Genomic DNA, 27,521 nt, shown 5'->3' on the forward strand with positions numbered 1-27,521 from the left:
GAACAGCAAAGAGCTGAATATGGGGAGGAGGTCGCCAGAGAAGGAGGAGGAGGAGAACAGCAGGAACTCATCACGCAGATCCTCATCTTCATCATCATCTTCTTCATCAGCCTCTGAGAAAGAGGAGCCAAAGTCTGAAAAGGATGAAATGGAAGTCACACTTTACGTTAAGGTAGGGAAGAAATGCCATGTTAGTTGATTTTAAACTATGTAAGATGATTGATTTCAGTTTAGTTACATTCTGTGGTGTTTCTGTGTGTACGCACATATATTACACACACAAAGACACACACACACACACACACACACACACACACACACAGTTGCATGCTCAAATTACAAACTCTACATCTTTGAACTATCTTGCAGGCCTCATAAAACTCACTCACAATCACTTTCATATCAGTTGATCAAGAACAAGTGTGCAAGGTCAGTGAGTATCTCCTAGTGTGTGTGTGTGTGCGTGTGCGTGTGCGTGTGTGTTTGGAATGTATGATCCATCCAGAGTTGGATTTTATGTCCTATTGTTGCACCCACTATACACTCACTGTGCTGTTCACACACACACGTCTATTTGTAGGTGTACATGTCAAGTTGTGTGTGCGTGTGTGTGTGTGTGTGTGTGTGTGTGAGTGTGTTAGCAGGAGTTACTCTGATTCTAAATATAAGTTGAACTGACAAGAATGTTCTGAGTCAGTGTTGGAATAGTTGGGGATGGTTCCTGTCACATGGACATGTGATTTCCCAGTGAGTGTGTGTGTGCGTGTGTGTGTGTGTGTGTCAGTGCGTATCAGTGTGTGTTTGCATTATACCATGTGTGTTGATTAGTCGACTTCCTGGAAAATCTATCCATCTATTCATCTATCTATCTATCTATCTATCTATAACATTAAACCTCCACACACAAAAACACATTAACTCAATGTATTACATAATCTGCACGTTCCACACTAAAGTCCAGTTGCGCAGGAGTATATAAGGATCATAAATCTGACACTTTGAAACTGCAGCAACATAAATTATATCAATATAACACTGAGGTCATTGGAGAGTGCCCACACACCTCATAAAAGAAATCCCTGAGTTTGTGAAATGTTTTCTTGAAGTAGCAGCCTCTGCCATCGGTGTATGAATAAGTGTTTGAATGGGTGAGTGTTGACATGTATTGTAAAGCGCTTCGAGTGGTTGCAAGACTAGAAAGGCGCTTTATATATGAAGCCCATTCACCATTTACAATAGCATTGCAGTAGCTCACTTTTTCAATATTATTAGCACTAAAATTTCCCCCAGCAAATGTTTCCATCTATCAAAATATGTCAAAGTCTTTTCTACTAAAGAGTAGGCAGATGACTGAAATTGTCATCTGTGACACTATACTGTATATTATTATTAATTTTAACGCTTCCAAATTAATCTAAAGTTGCATTCCACTATATAAGTTGATAAAGGATACATCTGGTGATATTCAAATATTTTTTATTGTTAACATATCCAAATGAAAAGACACTGTGTTAGTCTGTCTCTCTGTACTCTGAGTTCCCCAGCCTGCGTGGCTCACAGCCCCAAGCCCATCTGTGCCTACTGAAGATGTAAAATGCCTATCACTGAAGTGTTTTTAATAGTTTCTAGACAAATTATAAGCATGAAGACTCATGAAATAGAGTACATGAAACAAACTGAGTCTGCACGCCATGACTTATGCTAAAAATATTGTTTAATGCACCTCCTCATTCCTCAGTGGGCTAATTGTCAGACATAAGACCACATGCAGGTGGCGTATAGACATATAGGCTTTAGACTAATCAGTCAACAAGATACACCTGGTGTAACAATCAACAGGACCAGGAACTGCCCCCCAAAAACACATAATAGTAACATAGCAACAATACAAGGTTTACCAGTGAATCTTTAAAAGAAAAATGTCACAAAAAACCTTTACAAGGAACATGCCAAAGAAAAAATCCTCATTATACCATTAGGTGTAAGAGTATGAAAAAAAAAAAAAATTCAAAAAGCTTCTCTCTGGAGAAGCAGTCTGTCTCTATTCCCTCCACGTTTGCCTAGATGACACCCACCTGCGTGTGGGCTTATGTCTGACAATAAGCACGTTGAGGAAGGGCTCGGCACGAAACATCTGCGCATTAATAATATTTTTAGCATAAATCACGGTATGCAGACTTTTTTGTTTGTTTCATGTATTTATGTAGAAGTTCTAGCACCCATGTGTTGTCATAGAAGAAGTAGAGAGTTGAATACATTTTCAGCATTAATCAGGTTGTTTTCAATAGTTATTGGACAACAATGAAGCTTTATGATACAGAGGAATAAGACAGATCAGATCAATCAGATTTATCATTTAACCAGTTGAGGATACAGTATGTACACTACATATAGTATGCTGGACAATTTGTGTTTTACAGTAAAAGTTTTTTTTTAGAAAATATCAAAATTTGTGGTAACCAGAGTAGGGATGCTATAACTGCATAGATGCATAGCAGCAGAGGACTATAAAACTACCTGACTTCAATTTACGGTTCTTTTTATGTTCAAAAACTTTATGTCTCTTTTTCCCTCTTTTATGGGGACTTTAAAAGTTTACTACAGTATGTTTATCCAAGCTGCCAGTAAACTCCATCATATTTGACTCTGACGAGAAGCTGAAGAGTCAGTTGGGAGTCAGTTGGGTGAAGGAGCTAAGTCATAGAGTGAGAATTCCTAAAAAGGGACCCATGGGTGTTGATGAGTCTGAGGAAGAGATGATGACTCTCGATGATTTAAAGTCACCCGGTTGTGTTGTCAATCAGAGCTATAAGAGCTGGGAGGGGCAGGGCACCCTTGTGTGACATGATCTGCCCTTTCCCTCCTCCTTTCCACGGACACCCCCATCCCACCCCACCCAAAGGGGTTATTTTTGACCGACACTGTCACGCCCCGCTGCTGAGGGCATGGGTACAAACTGAACCCCTAACACACAAGCACACACACACACACACACACACACTCTTTCTCTCTCTCTCCCTGGCTTTCGTCCTCAGCTGACACTCTGACAGAGCTGCTATGGGACTAAGCAGACTTCACCGAATGGACCTGGAGTAGAATCTGCCGTAAACTGAGACGGGTCACACACACACAAACATACACACGCACATACATCTACACACTTGTGGAAACAAAAAAACACAAGCAGAGCATTTTTGCTTTCCTTGACCATGACGGATACTACAGCTGAGGAAGACAAGGACCCTGACATCGAGTTGTTTGTCAAGGTGGGGGCGTTTTGTGTGAGCGTGTGTGAACAGGCCTGTGTGTGAACATCACAAGCTGATACTAGATCAGTTTTTTTTTCACTTCTAAGTGACATTTCTCTACAAACTTCACTATTTCACCCTGCAAACTCATCCACACTATAGAATCTGTACTCTATTGAGGGTGTGTGTGTGTTGCGGGATGGCTCCTTTAAGCGTGTGCATGCCATGTTGTTGTTGTTGCGTGCTGATTTTCCGTGTGTGAACCTGACACCCACGTGCATAGACAATCTCTCTCTTTCTCTCTCCTACTGAATTATTACTGGAGTCCTTTCAGTGTTGAGAACAACGGCTTTAAATTAGTCTGAAGTTATGATACAATATGTGTGCAGTAATGCGCACAGTTTTAACATCTTGCTCTCTTATTTTAAGGCCTTTTAATGAATATAGCCAGTAGATATTTGTTTTTAATATGGGAGTGTGACAGTATTGTGCACTCATTAAAATGTGTGTTTACTTATAAGGCAAGTTTCAGACATGTTCATCATGAAAAACATCTGTTCGGTTTTTGAAATGAGACTTTTAAAGGAATAGTTTGATATTGTGGGAGAGTTGTGAGAGTAAAATGAAAAAATCAACACCATTGTCAAGTCTGGATGCTAAATTTGAAGCTACTCTGTTAGCTTAGCCTACCAGCACTTCTAAAACTCACAAATTAACACATGATCTCATTTGTTTCACCCACACAAGAACCAAAGTGTTAAAATATTGTGGTTTCACAGAGAGTTATGTGCCAGACTGTTTCTTGGCAGGATGCAAGAAATAGCTGATTTCCTGGCAACCTCAACTGACGACAGGACTTTGTTATCTTTGGACAGAGTCAAGCTAGTTGTTTCCCACTGTTTCCAGTCTTTATGCTAAGCTAAGCTACCTGGCTTCTGGCTGTATCTTCATATTTCACGTACAGAGTACATATGAGTACATATGAATACATATGAGTACATACGAGTACATATGAGTGTGGTATATCATTTCTCTCATCTAACTCTGTGCAAGAAAGTGTTGAGCTTTAAATAACTTAACCATTAGTTCAACCTTATTTTGTCACGTACGCTGCAGTGATGGTGGAGATTAATGATGCTCAAAGTATGTGTTTGTTTCCTCTTTCTTAAGGACCATATCAGTGTTTTTGCAACGTTTAGCTTAACATTTTTGCTGACCATTTTTGAATGCATGCTACACAATGTGGTTGCATGGTAAAGCAGTTATAGTGCAACTGATCCAAAACGTCTACACATAACAGTAATGGAACACTTACTGCTTTTTTGACTTCATTGACTTTTATATTTTGCTGAAATGAAAGCAGTAATGGCTGCATGGAAAAGTAGAAATGATACCTTCAAATTTCTTAAACACAACAGCATGGTTTACAGAGTGGTTAGCTTGTGGTTATCCATTTATGTGATTTCTAATAAATCGGCTACAAGGCGAGTTAATTTATATAGCACATTTCAGAAACACGGCAATTCAAAGTGCTTCACATAAAACATTAAAAGCATCGAGACAAAGTGCAAAAGAAACACACTATAAAAGGACATTTAAATACAATTAAACATTCATTTAAGAGCTAAAATAAGCTAAAATAGAATAAGACTGGTATAAAATACAAGAATAAAAGTTACAATGTGGTGTAAGAAACGAATAATTACTTGATTTAATAAAAGGCAGCTGCTAACAGAAAAGTCTTCAGCCTTGATTTGAAAGAACTGAGTTGTAGCAGATGTGCTCATGCAAAAAACAAAAAACAAACCATGCAAATTCACACGTATGGTTGTTTAAACTTTTAAAATCTGGGTTTTCTGTGACAAATGCAACAAAAATGCACTCGTTTCTTTATGAATTTTAGAAAATCAGGGTCAGAATCTTAAAACAAAGTGGAGAAAAGCAGCTCATACATAGGTTCCAGGTGCCGTGTCTGTGTGTGTGTGTGTGTGTTTCTTTGGTTTTGCTTATGACAGGAAAGATCTATGATTTCTATATCTGACGCACGCTACCACAGTATGAAGGAACCAGAAGTCCAAACGGGCAGTGAAGCGGCTAATGGAAGCAGTGTGGATTATTCATGTTGGACTCAGCGTCTCATTACAGTGTCATGTTGCAGCTTTGCACACACAAACACACATGCAAACACACACGCAAACAACCTCTTACTGTGTTTGATCAGTTGCCAATTATAAATGTGTGCACACACTCACACACACACAAACATATCACCAGATGCCTCAAACCCACTACTTCTTCTTGTGTAACGTGTGTGATTTAATTGATTGATTGATTGCGCACTTGTTCAGTTGTTTGTCAGGAGTGCGTGCTGTGCGAATCAGTGTATGTCTGTTTTAGTGCGGTTTGTATGGGTGTGTGTGCTCGTATGAGAAGGTCAGCATATGAAGGCTTCCAGAAAGTGTTGCTGCATCACAAACATACACTAGTTCAGTTTTGAACTTAGCTCTGAATTCCATTTCTGTAGCAGTATAAGTGTCTCATCATGTTCATATGTGTGCGTGTGTGTGTGTGTGTGTGTGTGTAGGCTGGGAGTGATGGGGAGAGCATCGGAAACTGTCCGTTCTCTCAGCGCCTCTTCATGATCCTCTGGCTGAAGGGCGTGGTCTTCAATGTCACCACTGTTGACCTCAAGAGGTAATAATGAAATAATATTATAACACTGAAAGACTAGAAGGTAGAGAATAAATAATAGCTCTAGTTTTACACAGTTAAGTGTATAAGTCACATGTTTATTAATGCATTTTTAATCGACTCAGTCTTTACGAGGCTACAAAAACATGAAACATATTTACAAAAGTGCTTGTTTAAGCTGCTATAATTGACAATGAATGCAATGAGTTAAATGATGTAAGTGAAAGTGACAGAATTTTCAGACTTAATGAAAGACATGTTTAGAAATATGCAGTAAGTCAGTGAAGTAATTCAGGAATAGTGGGGTCTTTTGTGTAATTTTATACCCTGGCTCAGTTTGTAGCTTTGCATAGTGGTAAATCCATGCTTATTTCATTATGAAATTTAAAAAAAAAAAAGTCTTTCTTTGCGTGTGTGTTTCATATTTCTCGACCCAACACAAAATCCCATAACTTACTGTTTGATTAATCAGCTAACAGAAAGCTTCAGAGCAGCTTTAATATGTGCATTTAATTAAGGTGGGGATGCTTTGGCTGCAATTGCCGCTTTGAGAAACACATGAAGGTAATGAAAAACCTCCCCGAGGATCACATTTAAAAACACTCCATTTATAAGAGCAGTTGTTATTGAGAAACGAGGCCCATGGTGGTTAGCATTAGCAGCAACAGCCACCATGGCTGGTGATATAGAAAAAAGAACCATTTGTTTAATGACAACTGTATCACTGATATTGAAATAGTAATTCACACCACAGATTTATGGAAGAGGTTGTAAAATGATTCCACTCTGATTAGGAAACCGGCTGACCTTCACAACTTGGCCCCAGGGACGCACCCGCCCTTCCTCACCTTCCAAGGGGAGGTCCTCACTGACGTCAACAAAATCGAGGAGTACCTGGAGGCGACTCTTGCTCCACCGAAGTAGGCCTCACACACAAATCCACACACGCAGATATAATAAATATAACATCCTAATGCCTGCAATGTTAACATCCTGTTCTTCAGGTATGCAAAGCTTGCAGCAAAGAATCGTGAATCCAACACAGCAGGAAACAACATATTTGCCAGGTTCTCAGCTTACGTTAAAAACACCATGCCAGATAAAAATCATGGTAAGCACACTTCATAAATGCATCCAGTAAGCGTTATAATCCAAACAGAGGCACTGGTTTATCAACTTTAATGACCTTTGACCTGTGTGTGTGTTTCAGCATTAGAACAAAGTCTGAACAAGGCATTGGCTAAGCTGGATGAGTATCTGATGAGTCCTCTACCTGAAGAGGTTCAAGCAGGACGCCACAGCGGTGATGGAGAATCCAACCGTAAATACCTGGATGGGGATGAACTTACACTGGCTGACTGCAACCTTCTGCCTAAACTCCATGTTGTCAAGGTAACTTTTGGTTAATTGGTTCATTTTGGTTTGGTTGATCTAATCATATGAGTTTGGCCTTGACAGCCTTACAACAATAACTTGTTTCCGCCAGGTGGTAACGAAGAAATATCGCAACTATGACATCCCATCTGAATTCAGAGGTGTGTGGCGTTATCTTGGCAACGCCTACAGCCGAGACGAGTTCACCAACACGTGCGCAGCTGATGTGGAAATCGAGCTAGCCTATCAGGATGTAGCTAAGAGGCTTGGGAAATGAATCATCACAAAACAGAGTCACTATTGTTCCTGTCTGTCCTTTGGAAAAATCTAATAAATCATACTTCTGACACACATTACATACACTCTACACAAAGGATTTGTAATTTTAAATACAAACATGCTGATTAATCGTTTTTTTTTAAAGGTGCAGTGTTCCATCTCCACTCTGATGCCTCTGTAATAACACTTTATGAAGAGGTTGAAAATAGTTTGTTTATGATGATTATACTGCTGTCATTTCTCAAAAAATAACGTGATTTTTTTTTTTTTGAGACAAAAAGTCTAAAGTTTGCAATTGACCGTTTGCTAAACCCCGCCCTCTAACATTGATTGTCCAATCGTAAGTAAGCACAGCAGGTCTGTCAAGCTCAATACTTGGCATTTAAAGAGTTTGGATGTAGGAGTTGTCAATATTTTCGTCTTTTCAAAACCAAAAACACAAGGGCAAAGTGTAAGGGACGGATTAAACAGTATAACATAACAACACACATTGATTAGTCTTCATCCTAAAAGCCTCTCTTTTAACGCTAAAAGTGAAATCGTACAGTTTGAAGATATGAACAAGTATGCAAGCTAAGCAGCCAAACAGTGTTATGTTAGAAATGAAAAAAGTCTGATCTGATCAACACTTTTTAACGTTAGTGAACAGTTAATTAAAGATGTCAAAAGTTAAGGGAAAGAATAAAAATCTGTTTTCTCCCTGAACTTTACTTTATAGTAAGTAAGTCTTTATAGTTTCCCATCATCATTTTCTTCTACAGATATACTAGAAATAATGGGATGCATAAAGCAGAGTTTGATTACCGTATTTTACATGCCCTCTTTTTCTTCTGTGGATTTATGTGTGATTTGTAGGTTGTATTATCACATTGCAGGGTCAGATTAATAGACAGTGTTGTTGGAAAGAATGTGTTTCAGCCAAAGTAATTTGCCTTGTCAGCTTTGTAGACGAGAGATGTGCTTTCTCCCTCCTTTTTCTTATCGAGGTAATAAACATTTTGTTTTGACCCGTTAAATTTGGGATATGATCTGCTTGAACTGCATACTGGAGATTTACCTTCCCTTTTAAAATACAGTCTCCTTACTTTTTTAGTCTCACACCACAGTTTACAACTCAGTCTTCACTTTCATATACAATACTGTCAATTCTTTCCTGAAAAGGTCACAGTCTCACAGATTAAAACTATACAATTAATCACATAAATCAGCTTGTAATGAACAAAAAAAGCACTAAAATGAAGTTTACCCCTGCTGCTGTGATTTAGTACACATTGATGGTAGTGAAGTCATTTTAATCATGGGTGCCTTAGTGGGAATCAAGCTCTCCTTCGCCTTCAGCTCTTTACGTCTGTACAGTAAATTATATGTTTGAATATAATATGAATATGAATTATTGATGTCATCAAAGGATTTCTACTGCCGCATAGAGCTGTGTGATAATAATATAAACTTAATATGTCTGTAAATGACTGTCGCTCAACTACACATTCTTTCTGATGATTAGAACCATGAAAGCATTGTGTATATGTCGCTTATTTGAATAATAAATCTATTTTCTCAGAGACTGAGCTTGTGAGTTGTGGTTTTTCACTGGAAACTGTCTCACTGATGTATGAATGTGGTGTAACCTTACAAGGGAATGGATATTGACTGCGTCTTTTCCGGTAAATCAAGCTGTTATCATGTTACACTGTGCAAAAGTTCCTAGAAACAGAGAAATATGAGAAAGCTTTGTCACTGATTTGTTTATGGAAATATAAATTCATGCTGTCTCTTAGCTAATCCACTTAACTAACTGAAAGTTCATGCAGAGCCACATCTATTGGGCAATTTAAAAACACATTAATCTTTCATGATCATTAAGCAGAAAAAAACCAAGGGAAACCTTAGATGCAAGGACTTATGGATGAACAATTTTACTGAAGGAGCTGCTGTGTACACACTTTTTCTCCACCTTTTGCTTCCAGTGTTTGTTGGTTATATCTTCTTCCATCACTTCTCTTTCCTGTGGTGGATGAGTAGAAAGTTTATTGTATATCCACCTTGCTGTTGTCTATTTTTCTGCTGATACTGGTATGAATATCAATACTCTGACTTTAGATATAATTTCCACAATAAATAGCAGCTGAGTCAGGAAATGCACAGCTTGCATACCAGGAGGACTGACAAAATATAAAGTACAAAAACAACTATGTCCCTAAATTAAATATAAATATTAGTGCTTGGTATAAATACCTGTGCTTTACTTTCTGCACATTTAACAAATGCAAAACCTCATAATAATTCAGAAATGTAGCTGGATTTCAGTCTCTATATGAAAACACAAGGGGGGGCTATAATGTCTGACAGCCAGCAGATGGCAGTAAACACAAAGCTTTTATTGGCCTGTGACAGCAGAAACAGGTAGTTAGGGATCGACCTCTTTTATGTCTCCTCCATTTGTGTTTAACCACCAAGATGTGGCAATTGTCATTGAATTTGAGTCACCATGGCCCACAGCCACGTATGGAAATGAGACTATTTTTCAGTCGCTTTGTAATCAAAGATTAAATCAAGATTCAAATAAGACAGTGAGTAAAATTATTCATTTATAAAGAATGGATAGTAAAAACAGATTTAAATACAAATTCAGTTACAGCTGTCTAGTCTGGGATTTTTGTTTGTTCTTCACTTTGATGAATTGCAAGTTGTAGAATGTAAATAAATAACTAAGTTACACAATATTTATTTGGAGCCTTGTCGCGTTGCTGTTTATGTGTGACTGATGCTCATAAACTATTTTTTTAAATTAATATTGTAAATATTATAACTATAAGTATGACATGTAAGAGACTTTCATTCTGACTATTGTAATTTTATTGTCAATTTTCAAAGTCAGACAATGTATTTATCTGGGACTAAAAAGTGAAGCCATTGTGGAAGTGCCTTAAACCTGCATTCTTTCTAATGGCCAGCAACAAGGAGTCCAATTGTACAGAAGTCGAGGAGAAAATGACCCTACTTCTGACTTGATTTATTACCTCAGTAAACACTTCCCTAATGAGTTTATGGTCTAAATCGTTAGTTTCAAGTCTTCATCAATACAGCGTGATGTTCATTTTGTAAATTATGGTCCCATTTAGAGTAAAATACACAATAAAGCAGGGTATGCTTTAGAGTGTATTGTAACCCCAAATTAGAATAGGAGTATAGGTGTAGCTGTTGCTATTTAGTGTGTTTTCAGTTCATCAAAGTTAATTGTAACATTTTGGTCACTTAAAAAAGTCTTGTTCAGCGTTTGGTTCTACTAAAAGACCCTCTCATGAGTCAGGAGTTCAGTTTTTTCAGTAAGCACATTTTGTTTTAAGCCTGTTTTTCAGTAGCCAAAATTAGCATTAGCACTAGCATAATTACAGTTAACCAAAGACTGTAAATGCAACATGCTAACCAAGCTAGCAGCTAGAAGCTAATGTTAGGGTCAGCTCTACCCTCTCATCCAAATATTGTCACTTCTGGCTCCAACAATCCAAGATGGCGACAGTCAAAATGCCAAATTTGAGGTTTAAAAATGGTTGGGGCTAGATTGGAGCAGATTGGAGCAACGATTTGCGAAACTCTCACAAGATTTGTATGTTAACTTTAACCTTAACCTAACCTTAGCCTAACTCTAACTGCACTTGTGAGTTCGTCCCTCTGGCTGATCCAGTCTGGCATATACTCTTCAAAACGGGAATCCACAAACCAATGAGTGACGTCACGGTGGCTACATCCACTATTTTTTTTACAGACTCAACATTTTGCCGTTCTTCGTCTTTTGTGGGGCGTGAACACGCAGACGGTCCCTAAACTACCATTCGTTTTCTGCAAGTGGGCAGAGCAAACACACACAGAGGCTCCTGCGCTGTGGCCGGAGTCTCATCTTTGCAGTCTGCTCCATACAGCGACGTCTCCGCTCGCCCTCTGCCTGGATTTTAAGTCTAATTACAACCTTTGGAGTACCAACAGAAACAATAAAAAGGGGTAAGCTATGTCCTTCTATCGCTCTGGAGCTTGTTTTCTGCTCCTTCGTTGAGGAAATAATTCTGTTTTAGCTGTGTGTGTTCTCGGGAGTGGGCGACTTGTCATTGCGGCGGTGTTTTGTTGTGAAATGTGTGGTGGTCGACGGAGGCAGCTAGTCGTCTCAACCTCTTCAAAAAACAAAGCTACTGTAGCCAGAAACGGTGATAGCTGGCATGGTTAGGCGGCTAGCCACCAGCCAACCTGGTGGAGCTGGAGAGCTAACGGCAATGTTAGCTGCTTTTTTTTTTTTTTTTTTTTTTACAGCCAGTTAGGGAATCAGGACGTTAATCGCCGCAGTGAGACGGGGGTCCCATTGTTATTATTACACTAGCTAGCTTATAAAAGAAATGATAGCAACACAGGCTGGCCATGTAGGCATTGTTAGTAACACCTGCAGGGTGTTTCTGATCGGATAGCACCGTTAAATTAGGAAAAATCTCGAACAGGTTGTTCAAGAATAACGTTCAAGTCTAAGTCATTGACAGTTAAGGTGCAAATTTAACAGCTACGGTAGTTAATGTACCTTAAAGCTGATGTCTATAATTTACTGCCTAGGCGGTTATTATTACACTGTATGTACGATGGTGTTCACCAAGTAGACAAGGCAACATTTACAACTGTATTTTTTAAAGATAATTATCTATTATTATCTCTTTATGATTTCCACCATGAGGTTTTGCTTACAATCGCTTGTTAACCAACAGATATAGTAATACATCGATGTATAAGACAGTAAACACTATTCTAGGATGGTGTCAGGCTAACATGATGAATACATTAACATGCACAAGACACGAGACACATGTACATTCAAATTAGGAAGTATTATGATTGTGTCAGTGACAGACGACCCAATCCTCTAACCCTGCAAGCTAGGGAAACATCCAGTATTTGCTCGGGGTTTTTCTCTTTCAGCTTCCAGAGATGATGTTGCGTTTCTGTGACACAGACAGAGATAACAGGCTGTGGAAGTTAATCATATTAATCCATGCCCTGTGGACAAACAGTGTCTTCTTAGGAAATACTGAGCTGGAAAAGTGGTAGGATTGCAAGCGATACTCAAAATAACACCTGTCTCCAAACAAATCAAAACTGAAAGCAAATTCAGTTTAGCTCAAAAATCATTTAGTCATCACTCAAGGGGCAATTTGAGACAAGATATTCACACAAATTTAAAAATTTTATTTAAAAAACCCAAGAAAATAACCATATTAGAAAGAGTTAAAAAATCACAAGGATTAATGGCAGTGGCCGGTCTACAGCTGGCCAACAATATCTAACATCACAAAGGCACAAATGAGTCAGTGCATGAATTTATCAGTCAGTACTGCAGGCGTAGAGACACAGTCAGCATTTTGATATCAGCTTTACATACTTTTTCCTGTACAAACACAGTCTTACACCACTTTAGATTGAAGTATAAGCAGACACCGACTCCTTTCTGCTTACCGGTGTTACACCGTATTCGGTGACCAGTCAGATTCTGTGACGTACCTTGATATTCTTCCCCTGACATATCAATCCTCATGCCTAAACCTATCCAACACTGCAGGGCACAGAAGGTCACCAATTATGCTGTATCGGTGTGCCAAAGCCTTCACACATGCCTGGTGAACATGTCATTAGTTATATGGGGGAGTTGCAAACCAGGATTTTTATGTGCTTCATGTGTTACAACAGGTTGTTGAGGGCCAGAAAGATCAGTAAAACCTGAAAAGTGACACCAGGAAATGGGGAGAATGAGCTTGATTTTCTGCTTTGGTGAGTGTTGCTTAAGCACTAATTTACAGTTTGCACCACGAGAAGTCTGATGTAATTTGGTTATGGCGTGTTCATTTGATTATATGAGATGTATCTTGTGTCATTACCATGCAGGCTGCAAATGTGATCCTTCATTTGTTTGTATCTTTCAAGATGCTTGTTGCTTATCAGACAGTTTTGGTAGGTGTTTAGGGCAAATTTCTGCACTAGGACAGTCAAATATATCTATATCTTATTCTATGTGACCCTACAAAAACTTCCCTCCCCCCTGCCTATGATCCTGGACTGTAGGCTGGGAGCTAATGCTGAGTGTAGTGACCATCCAGAGGTGAGCCACCGACTGCCCCTGGCTTTATAAAGAGCTCTTTCAGCTGCCTTTTTGCCGGAGCCCGTGGGATTATAAATCCTGAGGAAAAGGAGCTTTGCCTCGGTGGCATGCTTCACTGGCAAGAAATCGTTGGGAGGGTGTGTGTATGTGGGGTGGGAGGATGGGAGAGGGGCGGGGGGCGAGGGGGGGGGTTGTTGGTGGGCTCGGGTGGAGAGCCAGAAGGAGAGGCAGCAGTGGAGGGATGAGGAAGGAGGGATTGAAGATGGAGGGAACGTGGAAGAACTGGACTGTGGTGATGGATGCCACGCAGAGAAGTGGAACACTTGGCCTTTCTGTGATTAAAGGGCTCCTGTTCTCGCTGCTTTTGACCAAGCACACACACATGCACGCACACACACAGTCAAACACACACCTGTCTTCTCTTATTTGTGTGCTCTATCTGGTTACTGATCACTGTGCTAGAAACCGCTGCGACTCCGAAGTCAGCGATCCCTCAAAGGGATTTAATTTCCGATGTTACTTAACGTCACGGTCTGTATAAAGTATATAGCTAGACTGAGGTATGAAATCAGCTTTTTTGGGGGGGGCGGCGGGGGGGGAGGATTGTGCCACGTTTGCTCGTCAGAAAACCTCACTCCACCTTGGCACTGGGCTCTGATGAGGCTCTTTCCCATCGTGCAACACACACGTTTGCTTCTGTACAGTCGGTCTACTGTTTCGAGCCCAGCACATGCAAAGCACTGGTTTATTTGTGCTGCGCATTTGAGCTGTAGGTAGAGCAAGTCACAAGAAATCCTCTTAAAAAAAAAGTGTTTTGACACGCAGGGCAATCATTAACAAACTGAAGAGGTAATAAAAGGAAGATTTTGGGCCTTTACTGTAACCTCAAACACTCATCACGTCCTCGTCTCGGACTCTTCAAAACAATTTCATGCCTGTGTTTGTCACACATGCTATTAAAAGATTTCATGCATATGTAGAATATTGAACCCAACACTATTTGCATTTTAGCTGCTTCTTTCAGTAACTCATCAAAACTGGAATAACGGGATACCAAGCTCATGAATACCACAAGCTCTCGCCACCATAAACTACTGTCACTGTCTTAGTCATAATTTGGGTTGTTTGGGTTGTATGTTTGTACGGATCGCGTTTGCTCTCATTGAGTCATTTCTGGCGTCTGACTCCGACTTGTAATACTGAAACGTTGCAGCTTCACCCACAGAAAAGGAGAAGGAAATGTGTCTGGCCGGAGTTTGTTTGGTTGTGTTTTCATGTCACGAGAACAGAAAGTGCAGACATTTTGCCACTCTTGCTCATCTTTAAGAGGTTTTAGAGGATTTGTATGTGCACTTAGAGAGAAGACCTGAATTAGGATTAGTTTTATATTCAGAGAAAGCGATATGAGTTTGGCATAAAGGGGAGAGGGTTAGGGATTTAATATAGTCAGCATGGTGATATCAGTGTGTGTTTGCTTACATTCAGGGCTGCAGCTAATTATCTTTTTCATTATCGATCAGTCGTTCGGTTTATAAAATGTCATAAAATGTTGCAATTTCCCCGAAGCCAGGATGTGGTGTCTTCAGATGTTTTGTTTTTTCAGTCCAAGACTTAAAGATATTTAGTTTGCAATCTTAGAAGACTGAAAACTTGAAACTAAACCAGAGAATTTTGCTATTTTTTCTTAAATAAATGCCTTAAAACACTTTAATCTGTTTGCATAACAGTTCAGCGTTCTGCACTTAATCCACAGAATAGCTGTGTTACCTTCACTGTACTGTAAATACTCTGCTATTACTGTCAAGAGCATATAAAGGTAAGTTCTGTGTGTGATTACATCTTTTTATCACCTGAATTGTTGTTCTACTACATATTGGGTTGGGTTAAGGCCAGCTCGTGTTAGCATAACAACAAAGCTTGTGTGCGGTGGTGACAGGAAGGAGGAAGTAGCGCGGTGAAATCATGGCCGTTAGCGCCTCATCTGCTCTTCCTACCCGCAATTCTCACCAGGCGTGTTTTGGACATGCACGCCACGCTCAGATGGCCCTTTCTTCTTCCTCTCATGGTATGTGTGTATCAGGTTAAACCTGTCAGTTTTCTGCCTGGGAAAGAAAGTGATGCCTCGATGGTGTTGGTTTGGTTTTATAGACAACTTTAAATGGTACTTTCATTTCTCTATGCAGGGAAGGAAGTACCACCTCTCTGGGTGAAAAATCTTTTGTGTTGAAGATTTAATGAAAAGGGCATTTCCTGCGAAGTCAGTGTTACAGTTCCTGGATATTCACTGGGTGGTATATCAGCGTCTCCCAGAAACGATGACTTCCCCTTTTAAAGTGTATAGAGCAGAATCTGTTTAGGCCTGTAAGGCCTACAGTGAACTGTCCTATCTGTTCCTTACTTTCGATTTTGGCTTTACTTTGTGTTTGTTGTAAATAAGGAATCAGTTTACTCTATATTGTGTCTCCAAGCTACAGCTACAGAATAATACAATACACAGTACAATTAAAAGGAATTAAGATTTTTTTTGGTCACTTCCTACTCAGCTTCCTTTTCCACGACGATAGTGTGTGAAATTCAGCATGTCGTGTTTCTCCTGGCTCCAAAAGTGCTGAGTGTGACTCCTTCTGTGGACGGTCAAGAGTTGAATGTTTCTCAACAGTGTGTGGGGGTGAAAAAAACACCAGTCTTTGCAGGCACTCAGGGTGTTAGAGTTGTCTGCTGCATCACAGCGACCTGCTGTCGACAGGTGTGTGTCCCCCCCTCACCGCCCCCCCGGCAGTCACAATTGATTGGATTTTTAGGCTTCTGCTGTGGAGCTGGACTTCTTCTGGTGGAGGTCAAGGTTGTCAGTTGCTGGGCTTTAAACTCACAGCGTGTTACTGAGCGATGGAGTCCAGCGGTGAGGGTGACGAGGTGTTACTGCCGTGATGACATGCATAATAGAAATACGATGTAGGTTGGATAGCATTTTATATTTATATGATCATACTTTTCATTCATTATTACCCAAATATGCATTAAATGTTCACAGAGCTAATTTACAAAACTTTTCTGTGAGACTCTATGAGATTTAAATACTACATAGAGCAAACACAGACTACTTAAGTCATGTTTGTCAGTATGTTTTAAGGGAATAGAAGAGTTTCAAGTAGAAATCCAGTCAGATGAATGGATTTGGGGAGTCAATTTGAAGAGGTTTAAAAAGGACATAACTAGATAATAGCTGCAAGATGCTGAAACCCTGATAGTCTTAATTAATGTTGACTGGAAACAAAGGAGTTATTATCTGTGTGGAAAAAAAAACAAAACAATAGACATCAGCACATCAGTTTTTATACAAAGCTTTCAAACTGACTGAATTAGCGAGGATGACTTCCCGACAAGCGAGGCGAGATTGTTAACATACGAATATGTCAGACACGCTTCCCAGCAGGAATGATTCACCGAAACGAGGGTTAAACACCACGTTTCCTGTTTTAAATTTCAATCATTTTCATTCCCAGTGGCGCTTCAGACTGTCTGATAGAAATGAGACAAAGTCCACGTGACTAGATTTGGCTAGATTTGAATACAGCACACCAGCTTTTGCCGGCCCATTCGGCCTCATGTGTTTATTTAGAGAAGACATTGTTTACCGGTGTCTCATGTAAATGAAAGTCAGTTTGCGCTCATGGTAATGAAGGTCTTATTTCCTTTAGTGGTTTTGCAGCTCAGTTGCTGGAGTGTGTCACCTTCCTGCCTGATCTTATCACTCAACTTACCGGAAGGCTGACCAATGAAAAAGAAAAATCTTTCTTTATCTTGTAGTTTTAGTGCATCCTCTCCATCACCACTGGCTGCTGAGACTGATATTTGTGTATTTATGAAGGATTACAGAAAGCTTATGTAGTCTGTTGTTCTCCTCAGCATGAATGTGTGTTCATTTATATGAAATTGGTATGCTTGAAGAAGTGCTTGAGCCCAGCGGTGACTCCATAAAGAGCACATTGACATTGATCCGGGTGCCTCTCACATTTTAGATAAACTTCCTGAACGTTTTTTTTTTCTCCCGGGAAAACGCCTGTTCTCAAACTGCGCCGTTAGCTCTCGATACCTGGTTCCCCGCTGGATTCACACCAGTAAGGTGGGGAAGCTGCAGCAGTGCCTGTTTCTCTGGAGGGCCCTAATGAATAATTAAGAGGCGGGGTGGGGGGGGGGGACGTATGTGAAGAAGTCCATTAAGATGCAGAGTCACACTGGTCTCCATGGTAGCGGGGCCCATATTATCAGTATCACGTCTCCTTAGCCAGGCAACAGGCGAGCTAGCACTCCACTGCTACACTGCCAAAAACTAGTCTGGAGAGGATGGACGCTGAATTTCACGGATGAGTTTTTGAAATGATTACTTGAAAATAATCCTAAGAGCTGAGCCTGTCACATGTCACCGCTTTCAAACGGAGGGTCGTCAGTAAGAGGAAAAAGGTGCAACTACTTTGAATCGCTCAATTGTTTATTTTTTTTTAAGCAAAAATTTGAAATGTAAATATTGTGTGTGCTTTATGATTGCAAAATTAATATCCTTGGACAAGCCAAGACAGTTAAAGTGCTTTCACACCTAAGCTGTTAGCTGTCAGTCAAACTCTGGTGTGGACTAAACAACCGCACCAAGACCACTTAACAAAGAGGGTCTTGGTTTGGTTCCAAGTAGACTGTGGTGCAGTTTATTTGTGGTGTGACAGCAAAGTAGGATTTGAATTTAAAAGCTAAACTACTGTTAAATCCATCTGTTGGTCATGAAGGAAGCAAGATAGGAATCTTAGAAACGACTTGTATAAACAGTGAATTTTTATGCAAATCGTCGGGCGACCGTGGTTACATTTATGGACACGAGTGAAGGGACTCTCCCTGATCAGTCAGAAAGTGAGAGGGAGTTCAGACAGAGTTGTGTTGTATTTGTGCATAGTGGCCACATTGTAATTATACCTCTTAATATTATGGTAAATTTTCATTTTCATTAGAGCTGCACTGATTAGACAGTTACCTGATTCAATTAATCAGTAATTATTTTGATAATGGTATAATCATTTTTTAAGTAAAAATACTAAATGTTAGCTGGTTTCAGCTTCTCAGATGTGATGATGTAATGCTTAACGTTGTCATATGATAGTAAACTGAATATCTTTGTGTTTTGAACCATCGGTTGAACAAAACAAGACATTTAAAGACTCCTTTGACTCTGGGAATTTATAACGGGCATTTTTCACATTTTTTGACAAACAATTAATCGTGAAAACAATCATTAGTCACAGCCCTAATTCTCATAATCAGTTATTTCTCTCTTTGTGACACCAGAGAAGATGGATAAACACATCAGCTGACTCACTGTCAGTCAGCAGACTTGTGATTTCCCCTCGTGGATCCATGTAGCACTCATGATCATGGATGAAAGTCGCCAAAAATCACCAACCAGTTCATCTAAAAAACTGAAAAATACATTAATTAATAATGAAAGTGATCGTCAGTTGCAGCTCTAGACTACAATGTGGGTTCTTTCTGCATGAGCACAAACAAACATTACCCGACCTCTGAACAGTAAGGCTGCCGGCTGTCACCACCGGAGAACTCTGAAGTTACTTGGGTGTGAGAAGTCAAACTCCATGACAGCCTATTTATATTCAGGAGAAAAATGGATACTTTTTCAAAGTTGATCCATAATTGATGTCCAAGGCTACATCTAGAGCACATTTCACTACTTTCTGTGGTTATGCAACGAGCTCTTAGTGTATGTTATTTCAGTTCAGTAGCATGCGCTCACTTTTAGACCTGGAGTAATGCACTGGAATTAATCCAGACCTCCATCGGCCTGCATCACCTTTATGGTCGAGTCCCTAAACTACACTTTGAGTAAGTTATTTTCAGCTCCAAGATGTGGCGGAAATGGACAGAGTCTTTACCTCGCACAGCCATCTGGCCTGGACTTAACGATTCAGCACATGAGAGAACAAGCGCAACGGCTTTGTGATTAGGATTCTGCCGAAAAGATATTAAAGCCTGAGATGATTATTTTGACAGTGATGTGATATTGTTGACTCTAAATCCCTCTGACGTCATCATAGACCACTGTATGTGGTCTGTTTATGCAGATGTACTGCATACACAGGAAGAGTTCTTGTGTTTGCTGCAAGATAGACGGATATCGCTTGTTATCAACATTGGTATTGGTTATTGAATGCTGAACGGGTATTTCTAAAAGCTGGAGACCGCAAAAGCAAGGCTGTACTTTGTTTTGTTAGTCAGAGGTTGCTCTGTTGCAATTTAATCAGAAATTGACTCAACTCTTTCTGGAACTTTCAGCGAAATAACGAACTGAGTTTTGTTCTTGGGTAATAAGTGTCTTCCACTTTGCAGAGTTACTGATTTTCTTCTATTCTTCCCTTGGTTTGTGTTTCTGATGTGAATATGAATGTGAATTATGAATGTTTGCATTCATAATGTAGTTCAGCACAGAATATTGACCCACCATGATGTTGTACCATCCAGATACACATGTACAGTGAATTCAGGAAGTGTTCAGACGCCTTCACTTTTTCACATTTTGTTGCAGTCTTATGCTAAAATTGTTTAACTTCATTTTTTCCTCTCCTCACTCTACACTCATTACCCCATAATGACAAAGCAAAAACAACATTTTAGAAATGTTTGCAAATGTATTAAAAAGATAAAACTGAAATATGACATTGACATAAATATTCAGACCCTTTGCTGTGAAATGTAGCTCAGGTGTCTGCTATTCCTCTTGATTATCTTTGAGATGTTTCTACAGCCACCTGTGATAAATTCAATTGTTTGGACATGATATGAAAAGGCACACACCTATCTTTATAAGGGCTCACAGCTGACAATGCATATCAGAGCAAAAACCAAGCCATGAGGTCGAAGGAACTGCCTTCAGAGCTCAGAGACAGGATTGTGTTGAGGCACAGATCTGGGGAAGAGCACAGTGGCCTCCATAATTCTTAAATGGAAGAAGTCTGGAACCAGCAGGACTCCTCCTAGAGCTGGCCGCCCAGCCAGCCAGAGCAACTGGAGGAAAAGAGCCATGGTAAGAGAGGTGACCAAGAACCCGATGGTTACTCTGGCTGAGCTCCACAGATCCTTTGTGGAGACGGGAGAAACTTCCAGAAGAACAACCATGACTGCAACACTCCATCAGTCTGGGCTTTATGGCAGAATAGCCAGACGGAAACCTGTCGTCAGTGAAAGGAAAAAAAACAGGAAAAGCCTGCTTTGAGTTTGCCAAAATGCACCTAAAGGACTCTCAGACTGTGAGAAACAAGATTTTCTGGTCTAATGAAACCAAGGTTGAACTGTTTGGCCTCAACTCTTAAGTGTCATGTCTGGAGGAAACCAGGCAGCGCTCGTCACCTGCCCAGTACCATCCCAGCGGTGAAGCATGGTGGTGGCAGCATCATGCTGTGGGGGTGTTTTCAGTGGTAGGGATGGGTCAGGGTTAAGGGAAAGCTGAACGGAGCAAAGTACAGAGATATCCTTACAGGACAATGACCCCAAGCACCCACCCAAGACAACACAAGAGTGGCTTAGGGCCAACCCTGTGAATGTCCTTGAGCCGCCCAGCCAGAGTCCTGACTTGAACCCTATCAAACGTCTGTCCGCATGATGACGGTCCCCATCCAACCTGACAGAGCTTCAGAGGATCTGCAGAGAAGAATGGCAGAAAATCCCCAAATCCAGGTGTGCAAAGCTTGTCGCGTCATACCCAAGAAGCCTCGAGGCTGTAATCACTGCCAGAGGTGCTTCCACTAAGTACTGAGCAAAGGCTCTGAATACTTATGTCAATGTGATATTTCAGTTTTTCCTTTTTAATAAATAATAAAAAAAATTCTAAAATCCTGTTTGTCATTATGGGGTATTGAGTATAGATTGATGAGGGGAAAAAATGAATTTAAACAATTGTAGCATAAGGCTGCGACATAACAAAATGTGATAAAAGTGAAGGGGTCTGAATACTTTCTGAATGCACCGTATTTAACTTTGAATCACATGTCATATATATAATATTGATAAGTATGTTTTAATAAGTGTATAATCACCTGAAAATAAGAATGGTTGTGTTACCTTACCTTGTCGTTACCTTAGAATGAGCTCTTTGTATCTACATAGGGAGTGGCTCCTCTTCTACAGAGCCCACCAGGTTGGACTGCCGAGTTTCTACAGTAGCCCAGAACAGACAAACCAAACACTGACTCTAGAGAGGGTCTTTCTCGTTTTTCGTGAGTTTTGCAGGGTCTCCTACACACTCAGAAGAGGAGGGTGAGGGCGAGGGTATTCAGTCGATTGCAATCTGCAACCCCGCTGCTTTAAGTGTGTCAAAATACAGTATTAGTTTTTCATTGTTCTGTTGATCAGTTGTTTACCACATATTTTCACTCTGCTCTGCTAGTGTAGGCTTTCTGCTGTGCTTAAATATACAGGTCATAAGTGCATCAATTAAAATATAAAATAGACTTGTATTGTTTTCATCAGGAGCGCAGTGTGAAAGCTGTGAAACGGGACCTAGGGAAGCTTTTAAAACCTAATGTGTAATTTCAGGATGACTATTAGGATGTCACATAGAAAATAAGCATAATTTAGCTTGTTGCTGCTTTTTGTCAGTGCTACATTGTAGTAGATACTATAAACTGAACAACAAATGCAGTTTTAAAGTTTAAATTTCAGCCCTGATGTCCCTAACAGGAAGAACATTCCTTTGTAACAGATTTGAGAGGACAGTGATTTCTCCCAGGCTTGAATGATTCAATTGTTTCTGTCTTCAGCGCCTCTTAAACCTCCAGGGTTTTTGTGCGCCGCTACTTCTCCCCAACAATGAAAAAACTATTCAGCAGGTCGTTACGTTATCATCTCAAATTGCAAAGTATCATATATTCTGCAACCTTAGCTGGCTGTCAACCCACAGGGTTTCACTGGGCTGTTGCTGCTGAGAGCCAGAGGGCTCCCAGCCAGACAAATTAAGATCCTGAATTAGAAACTAGAAGGTAACTGAGAGGAGAGATGTATGCACTGCTGGGGAGGAAGAAGGAGAGGAGGAGGAGAAGGGGGGGTGAATTGCTGCATCGCCCCTTTCTCTACAGATTACAGGACACAGCCTGTGATTGGAAAGCTTCCTAACAAAGCAGTGCTGGTGCACGATCAGTTTCAGTTCTTAAATAAGACGGATGGACGCAGGAAAACAGGCCAGACAACGGAGCCAGCTCCGACTGAGAATGTGTGTTTTCAGAAGCGGTTCAGTCTAGTGTTGTGTGTAGGTTTTGGCTTCTTGCAGTGATGTACCATGGGGCAGTCTGAGCGGCGTTCCTCTCTGATAAACAGCCCCAAAGCCTCCCATCCTTGTCGGCGCTCAACCAGCGAGCGCTGCCAGCCTTTTCCCTGCCCTCCTCCAACACAGTCCCGAGCAATGAGAGACATCCAATGTTATCAGCACTGCAGATTGCACAGCGCTACTGTCAAGGGCTTGTCTCATGAATTCACAGTGCAGTGCAGAGATTTTTTTTTTTTTTCTCTCTTTACCCTACGGAAAGGCTTGTTTTGCACACATCACAAAGCAGATCAGTCAGTTAAATGTCAGAAAAAAAAAAAGATACAGGAGTTTCCATTTTTTACAAGTGTCTTCACTCCAGACAACACGGCGTTCGTCACCGCTTTGTTATAAAAAGATCTCTGTGCGCACAGAAAGCAAACATGAGCCTTTGTCTTAAATGACTGAACAATTATGATGTGTCATAACCTGCTGTGAGACTCCAACCCCGTTGGAAGCGGCTCGCAGCTGTTTCTGACCTATTTATGAAGCTTGATGGATGTAAGGTGAAAAGAGCCTTTTGTGTGTGGCTATCTTTTGTGTTTCTGGGGGAAGGTGATATAACCATCTCTGTCTTGTCTTATTCTGAGTGCCGACCGCCTTAGATACAAGAAAAATATTCTTAGTAAAAGATCAATAAACACTAGAGTCGGGACCGATCCCAGCCAGTATCGGTATCGGGTGCCGATACTGAGGCTTTCATGTTGGCTTTTGAACTGTTGAACGTGAGGAGGCGGCACAGGTCCATACAGTAAATTGATACAAGCTATAGACTGAATATAAAACAGTCCGTCCTTTGTGATTGTTATCTCCTTCTCCTTTTTGTTTGATACATTTGATTATTTGCATGTTGCGATGTTTTATTTCTTCTAAGAGACTTTAGACTTTTAACCTGTTTTAATCTGTTCTTAACTTGTGTTTTTAGCATATAATACATTCATTTATTTTTAACCTCAGTTTCTGTCTGCATGCTGTTTTGGGTCAGCACAACTCCTCAATAGAAATTATTCGTTTTTTCTTTTAAGTCACACTCCACACCCACGGCAAATTTAGCTTTGGAATACATTTAAATTTAATGCATTTTTGTATATTTTTTACTCTTAATAAGAAGTTCTGTGTGGTTTACTGCAGCCTCATGTAACCTTACACATAATACCAACAATAATAATAATATTCCTGATAAATAATCAAATTCAGGTATCAGAATCGGATCAGAACTGAAGAATAGGGGATCGGTGCATCTTTAACAATAACATTTTAGTTGTGAGAGTCAAGCAGATATTGGTTTTCTCGCAGTGCTGCATCCATGCAGGCGGCTGTGGTCTTGACCTGGATAGAGCTGCTTTGAAAGAGAACGAGAGAGACGCAGTTGAAAAGCAAGGCTGAAGAAATCCCCTCCCCACACTTAGCCTCATTTACAGCCACAGCAGTCGAATGCAGATGAGAGAACATCTACAACATCTTTTTTTTTTTTTTTTTTCTTTTGGCTTGATTGCACGCTAGAAAGATTTTATTTTATTTTTTTTTGTATTGCTTAATGCAAAGCCAGAGGCATTTATTTAGCTGTGCTCAGATTGCCTTGAGGTTGTCAGTAAGGAGTGTTGAACTATTTAACAGCTTCACAAGTGCTGCGGGGCGGTCTCGTTCTGCATTGTGTGCAAAAGTTTGATGGTTTTGGCCAAACGTGTTGTCATTGGCATGGTCGCAGTCAGCAATAAAGATAGCAAGCATGAAACTAGACTATAACTGTTAAATGTTTACAGGAATTGGCTTTTTCTCACAGGTCTGCGAAGCCGTTCACATAGTGGAGGAAATGTTTTTTCTTCAATGAATTCATAAAAGTGGCTTTTAACCTTTTCCTGACCTGCTGAAATCAAGCTGTTTGTAGTAATTAGGGCTGAAACTAACAATTATTTTAATTATTGATGAATCTGTTGATTGTTTTCTCAATTATTCAGTTAGTTGTTTGGTCTTTAAAATGTCAGAAAATTGTGAAAAATGATCATTTTCCAGAACCCAAGATGCCACTTACTCACTTGTCATAGAGGACTAAATAAACCCTAAAATATCCACATTTAAGAAGATGGAACCAGAGAATCGTTGGTGATTAATATTCTGTCGATCGACAAATCAATGAATTGACTAATCGTTGCAGCCCTGCTGGTGATTTTCCACCCTGAGCAGCAAACGTCCTTCACAGATATCAACTGCTGTTTAACAGATTACATGAAACTTAGTTTGACTAACCTTTCCCTTGACATTTTCCCTCTTACATTTTTCTTTTGCTATAGTGGGAGTGAATAAATAAACCTTTGACCTTTTCTATTTCAGACATACGTACACATGCTCAACTACACATATGCAGTGTGTGGTAGAGCCTCCATCATTTGTCTAGCAGAAAATCCTGCTTAAATCGAGCAAAACATATTAAAAAAAAAAGGCAATGTATTTAGAATTCCGTTGGTGTTCTCGCTTGTCAGTGAGGAAGACGGATTGTAGGCTATCCAAATGTTTAGATTTTGAGGGAACTATAAGCCTTTTTGCATAAATTCCACACAGGCCTATCAATCATGAAACATCATACTGTCTGGGCCAGACAAGCCGGTTCTGTGTAGCCTCTCTCTCAGTGTCACACAGGCATTAAACTCAATTTTTAAATAACTTTAGAGGACTTTATTGTGTTTTTTTTGCCAGCAGTATCAAGTACTCCTGTTTATTTATCACGTGTAAATAAATCAAGATTGATACGTTATTGACATTACAAGGTGAAAAGAAGTTTTCCCGGCAGGCTACAGGGAAGGGTTTGGTGTGTCACCGTTCTGTCTGCATATTGCAGGAGCTTACACACACACACACACACACACACAGTGACGTACAGTTGGGATACAGTGCGTCTCTGTGCTGTGCTGCTCTGCTGAAAGTAACAGACAGAAGGTCTGTACTCAACTCAGGTCTAATACCTCCTGGCTACTTCATCTTACTCTAAAACCTATTCAGATGAACTTTATGAAGCCTTCCTGCTGTTTTTCAGAAGCTTATATATCAGGATTTAAGGCTTTGTGATGTTTCTGCTGGAAAGAAATGTTTTAATTTGACAGACAGATTACGGACTGCAGTTTACTCTGAATTATAGCTGACACTGCGGACTTGCCGTCCAATTTTCTGTGTTTTTATAATAATAACGTACAGGTGGGGTTGGGATTGGGAGAAGAATTCCCTCAATATCTGTGTTTATCTAACCAGCCACCTGTCTGTTCTCTCTCTCTGTGTGTTCTCTGCAGCAGGATGCAGCAAGTCGGACTCAGTCCACTGAGATGTTAGTGAGAGATGAGGATGGGTCAGAGAAGGAAATCACGCCGGTGAGGCAAACAAGCCACCGCCCCTGAAAATCCAACACAGCTACACCGACTGACGCAGCCATGCCCCGCCTGCCCTCCTGATTCTCCCCCCCCCCCCCCCCCGTCCTCCTGCATTCTCCCCTCCTGTCAAACCAGAGTCACAACCCTCCCGACTTCCCATCAAGTCAGCATGGCTACACCGTTCTTATGGAAACTGTCATCCCAGAAGCTGGGCTTCTTCCTGGTCAGCTTCGGCTTCATCTGGGGCATGATGCTGTTGCATTTCACCATCCAGCAGCGAGCCAGCCATGAGAACAGCGCTGTGCTACGGCAGCAGATCCTGGACCTCAGCAAGCGCTACATCAAGGCGCTGGCTGAGGAGAACCAAAGCGTCATGGATGGGCCTTATGTGGGAACCATGACAGCTTACGGTGAGTAACCAGCTCTCTAGCTGCTGTTCATGTCACCTAAATGGAATCAGACTGATCTTTTTTGTTTTTCCTGTAGTTTTGTTATGAAATACACTTTTAGCAACTGTCTTAATCTTTTAACAAAAGGTTAAGACAGCAGTAGCATCGCTCAGTAATGAGTCAAGCAATAGGCACAATTTGGCTAATCGGAGATGATTGGAGAGGTTTAGGGACACCAGTGACACCACAAACTAAAAACTCCCTAGCTCCTATAAGGTTAGACCAGGAACAGGTCTGGAATATTATACAGGTGGACAAGATGTAGAAGGTTTATTGTGTTCTGCGTAGTTCTGGCATAAAGCATGTCCTAATTATTGTTATTCAAATATGACTCATTATAGACGAGGACCAAAAACACTTTTTTGAGCCTTATTTGAACCGATGTAGTTTTGTTTGTGTTTTAGCCACATGCTAAACAAGCACATTTCCAGAAACTAGAAGATGTCACTTGTCAAATGATAATACATGCATCATGGCCTTACAGTTCTTCTATCATAAGCTTTTTGCATTTGCCAAATGCCAAAAAAAAATCTATAAAAAAGGGTGGATGTTAAGGGGTTAAAGTTGCAACTGTCATGTGTCACCGTAGGTATGGAAGCTCATCAATAGGCCTTATGTTAAAAGAATAGAATAAGAGATGCC

General features: G+C 40.4%; 2 protein-coding genes across 6 annotated transcripts in view; both read left to right on the plus strand.

The window, feature by feature from the left end:
- The first annotated feature begins 1 nt into the window (after position 1).
- Positions 2-9,160, plus strand: clic5a (chloride intracellular channel 5a). Of its 2 annotated transcripts, none has more exons than XM_042404742.1 (6): positions 2-172; positions 5,833-5,942; positions 6,734-6,859; positions 6,944-7,050; positions 7,150-7,331; positions 7,426-9,160. In XM_042404742.1, exons 1-6 carry the CDS (start codon positions 20-22, stop codon positions 7,588-7,590), a joined length of 843 nt encoding a protein of 280 aa, XP_042260676.1. In that variant the 5' UTR covers positions 2-19; the 3' UTR covers positions 7,591-9,160. The 2 variants fall into 2 exon arrangements, with proteins under 2 accessions (XP_042260676.1, XP_042260675.1); XM_042404741.1 differs by lacking the exon at positions 2-172 and adding an exon at positions 2,993-3,266.
- Positions 9,161-11,416: 2,256 nt separating this feature from the next.
- mgat5 (alpha-1,6-mannosylglycoprotein 6-beta-N-acetylglucosaminyltransferase) overlaps positions 11,417-27,521 on the plus strand; it is an 87,701-nt gene continuing 71,596 nt past the window's right edge. Inside the window, exons 1-3 of one of the 4 annotated variants that reach the window (XM_042404737.1) lie at positions 11,417-11,591; positions 13,311-13,391; positions 26,353-26,840. In XM_042404737.1, the coding sequence (XP_042260671.1) occupies positions 26,600-26,840 (241 nt within the window). In that variant the 5' untranslated portion in view covers positions 11,417-11,591; positions 13,311-13,391; positions 26,353-26,599. The remainder of the gene's footprint in view (positions 11,592-13,310; positions 13,392-26,352; positions 26,841-27,521) is intronic. The other 3 variants (XM_042404738.1, XM_042404739.1, XM_042404740.1) reach the window with 3 other exon arrangements.

Source organism: Thunnus maccoyii, chromosome 24 (genome assembly GCF_910596095.1).
Source record: "Thunnus maccoyii chromosome 24, fThuMac1.1, whole genome shotgun sequence".
Lineage (NCBI taxonomy): Eukaryota > Metazoa > Chordata > Actinopteri > Scombriformes > Scombridae > Thunnus > Thunnus maccoyii.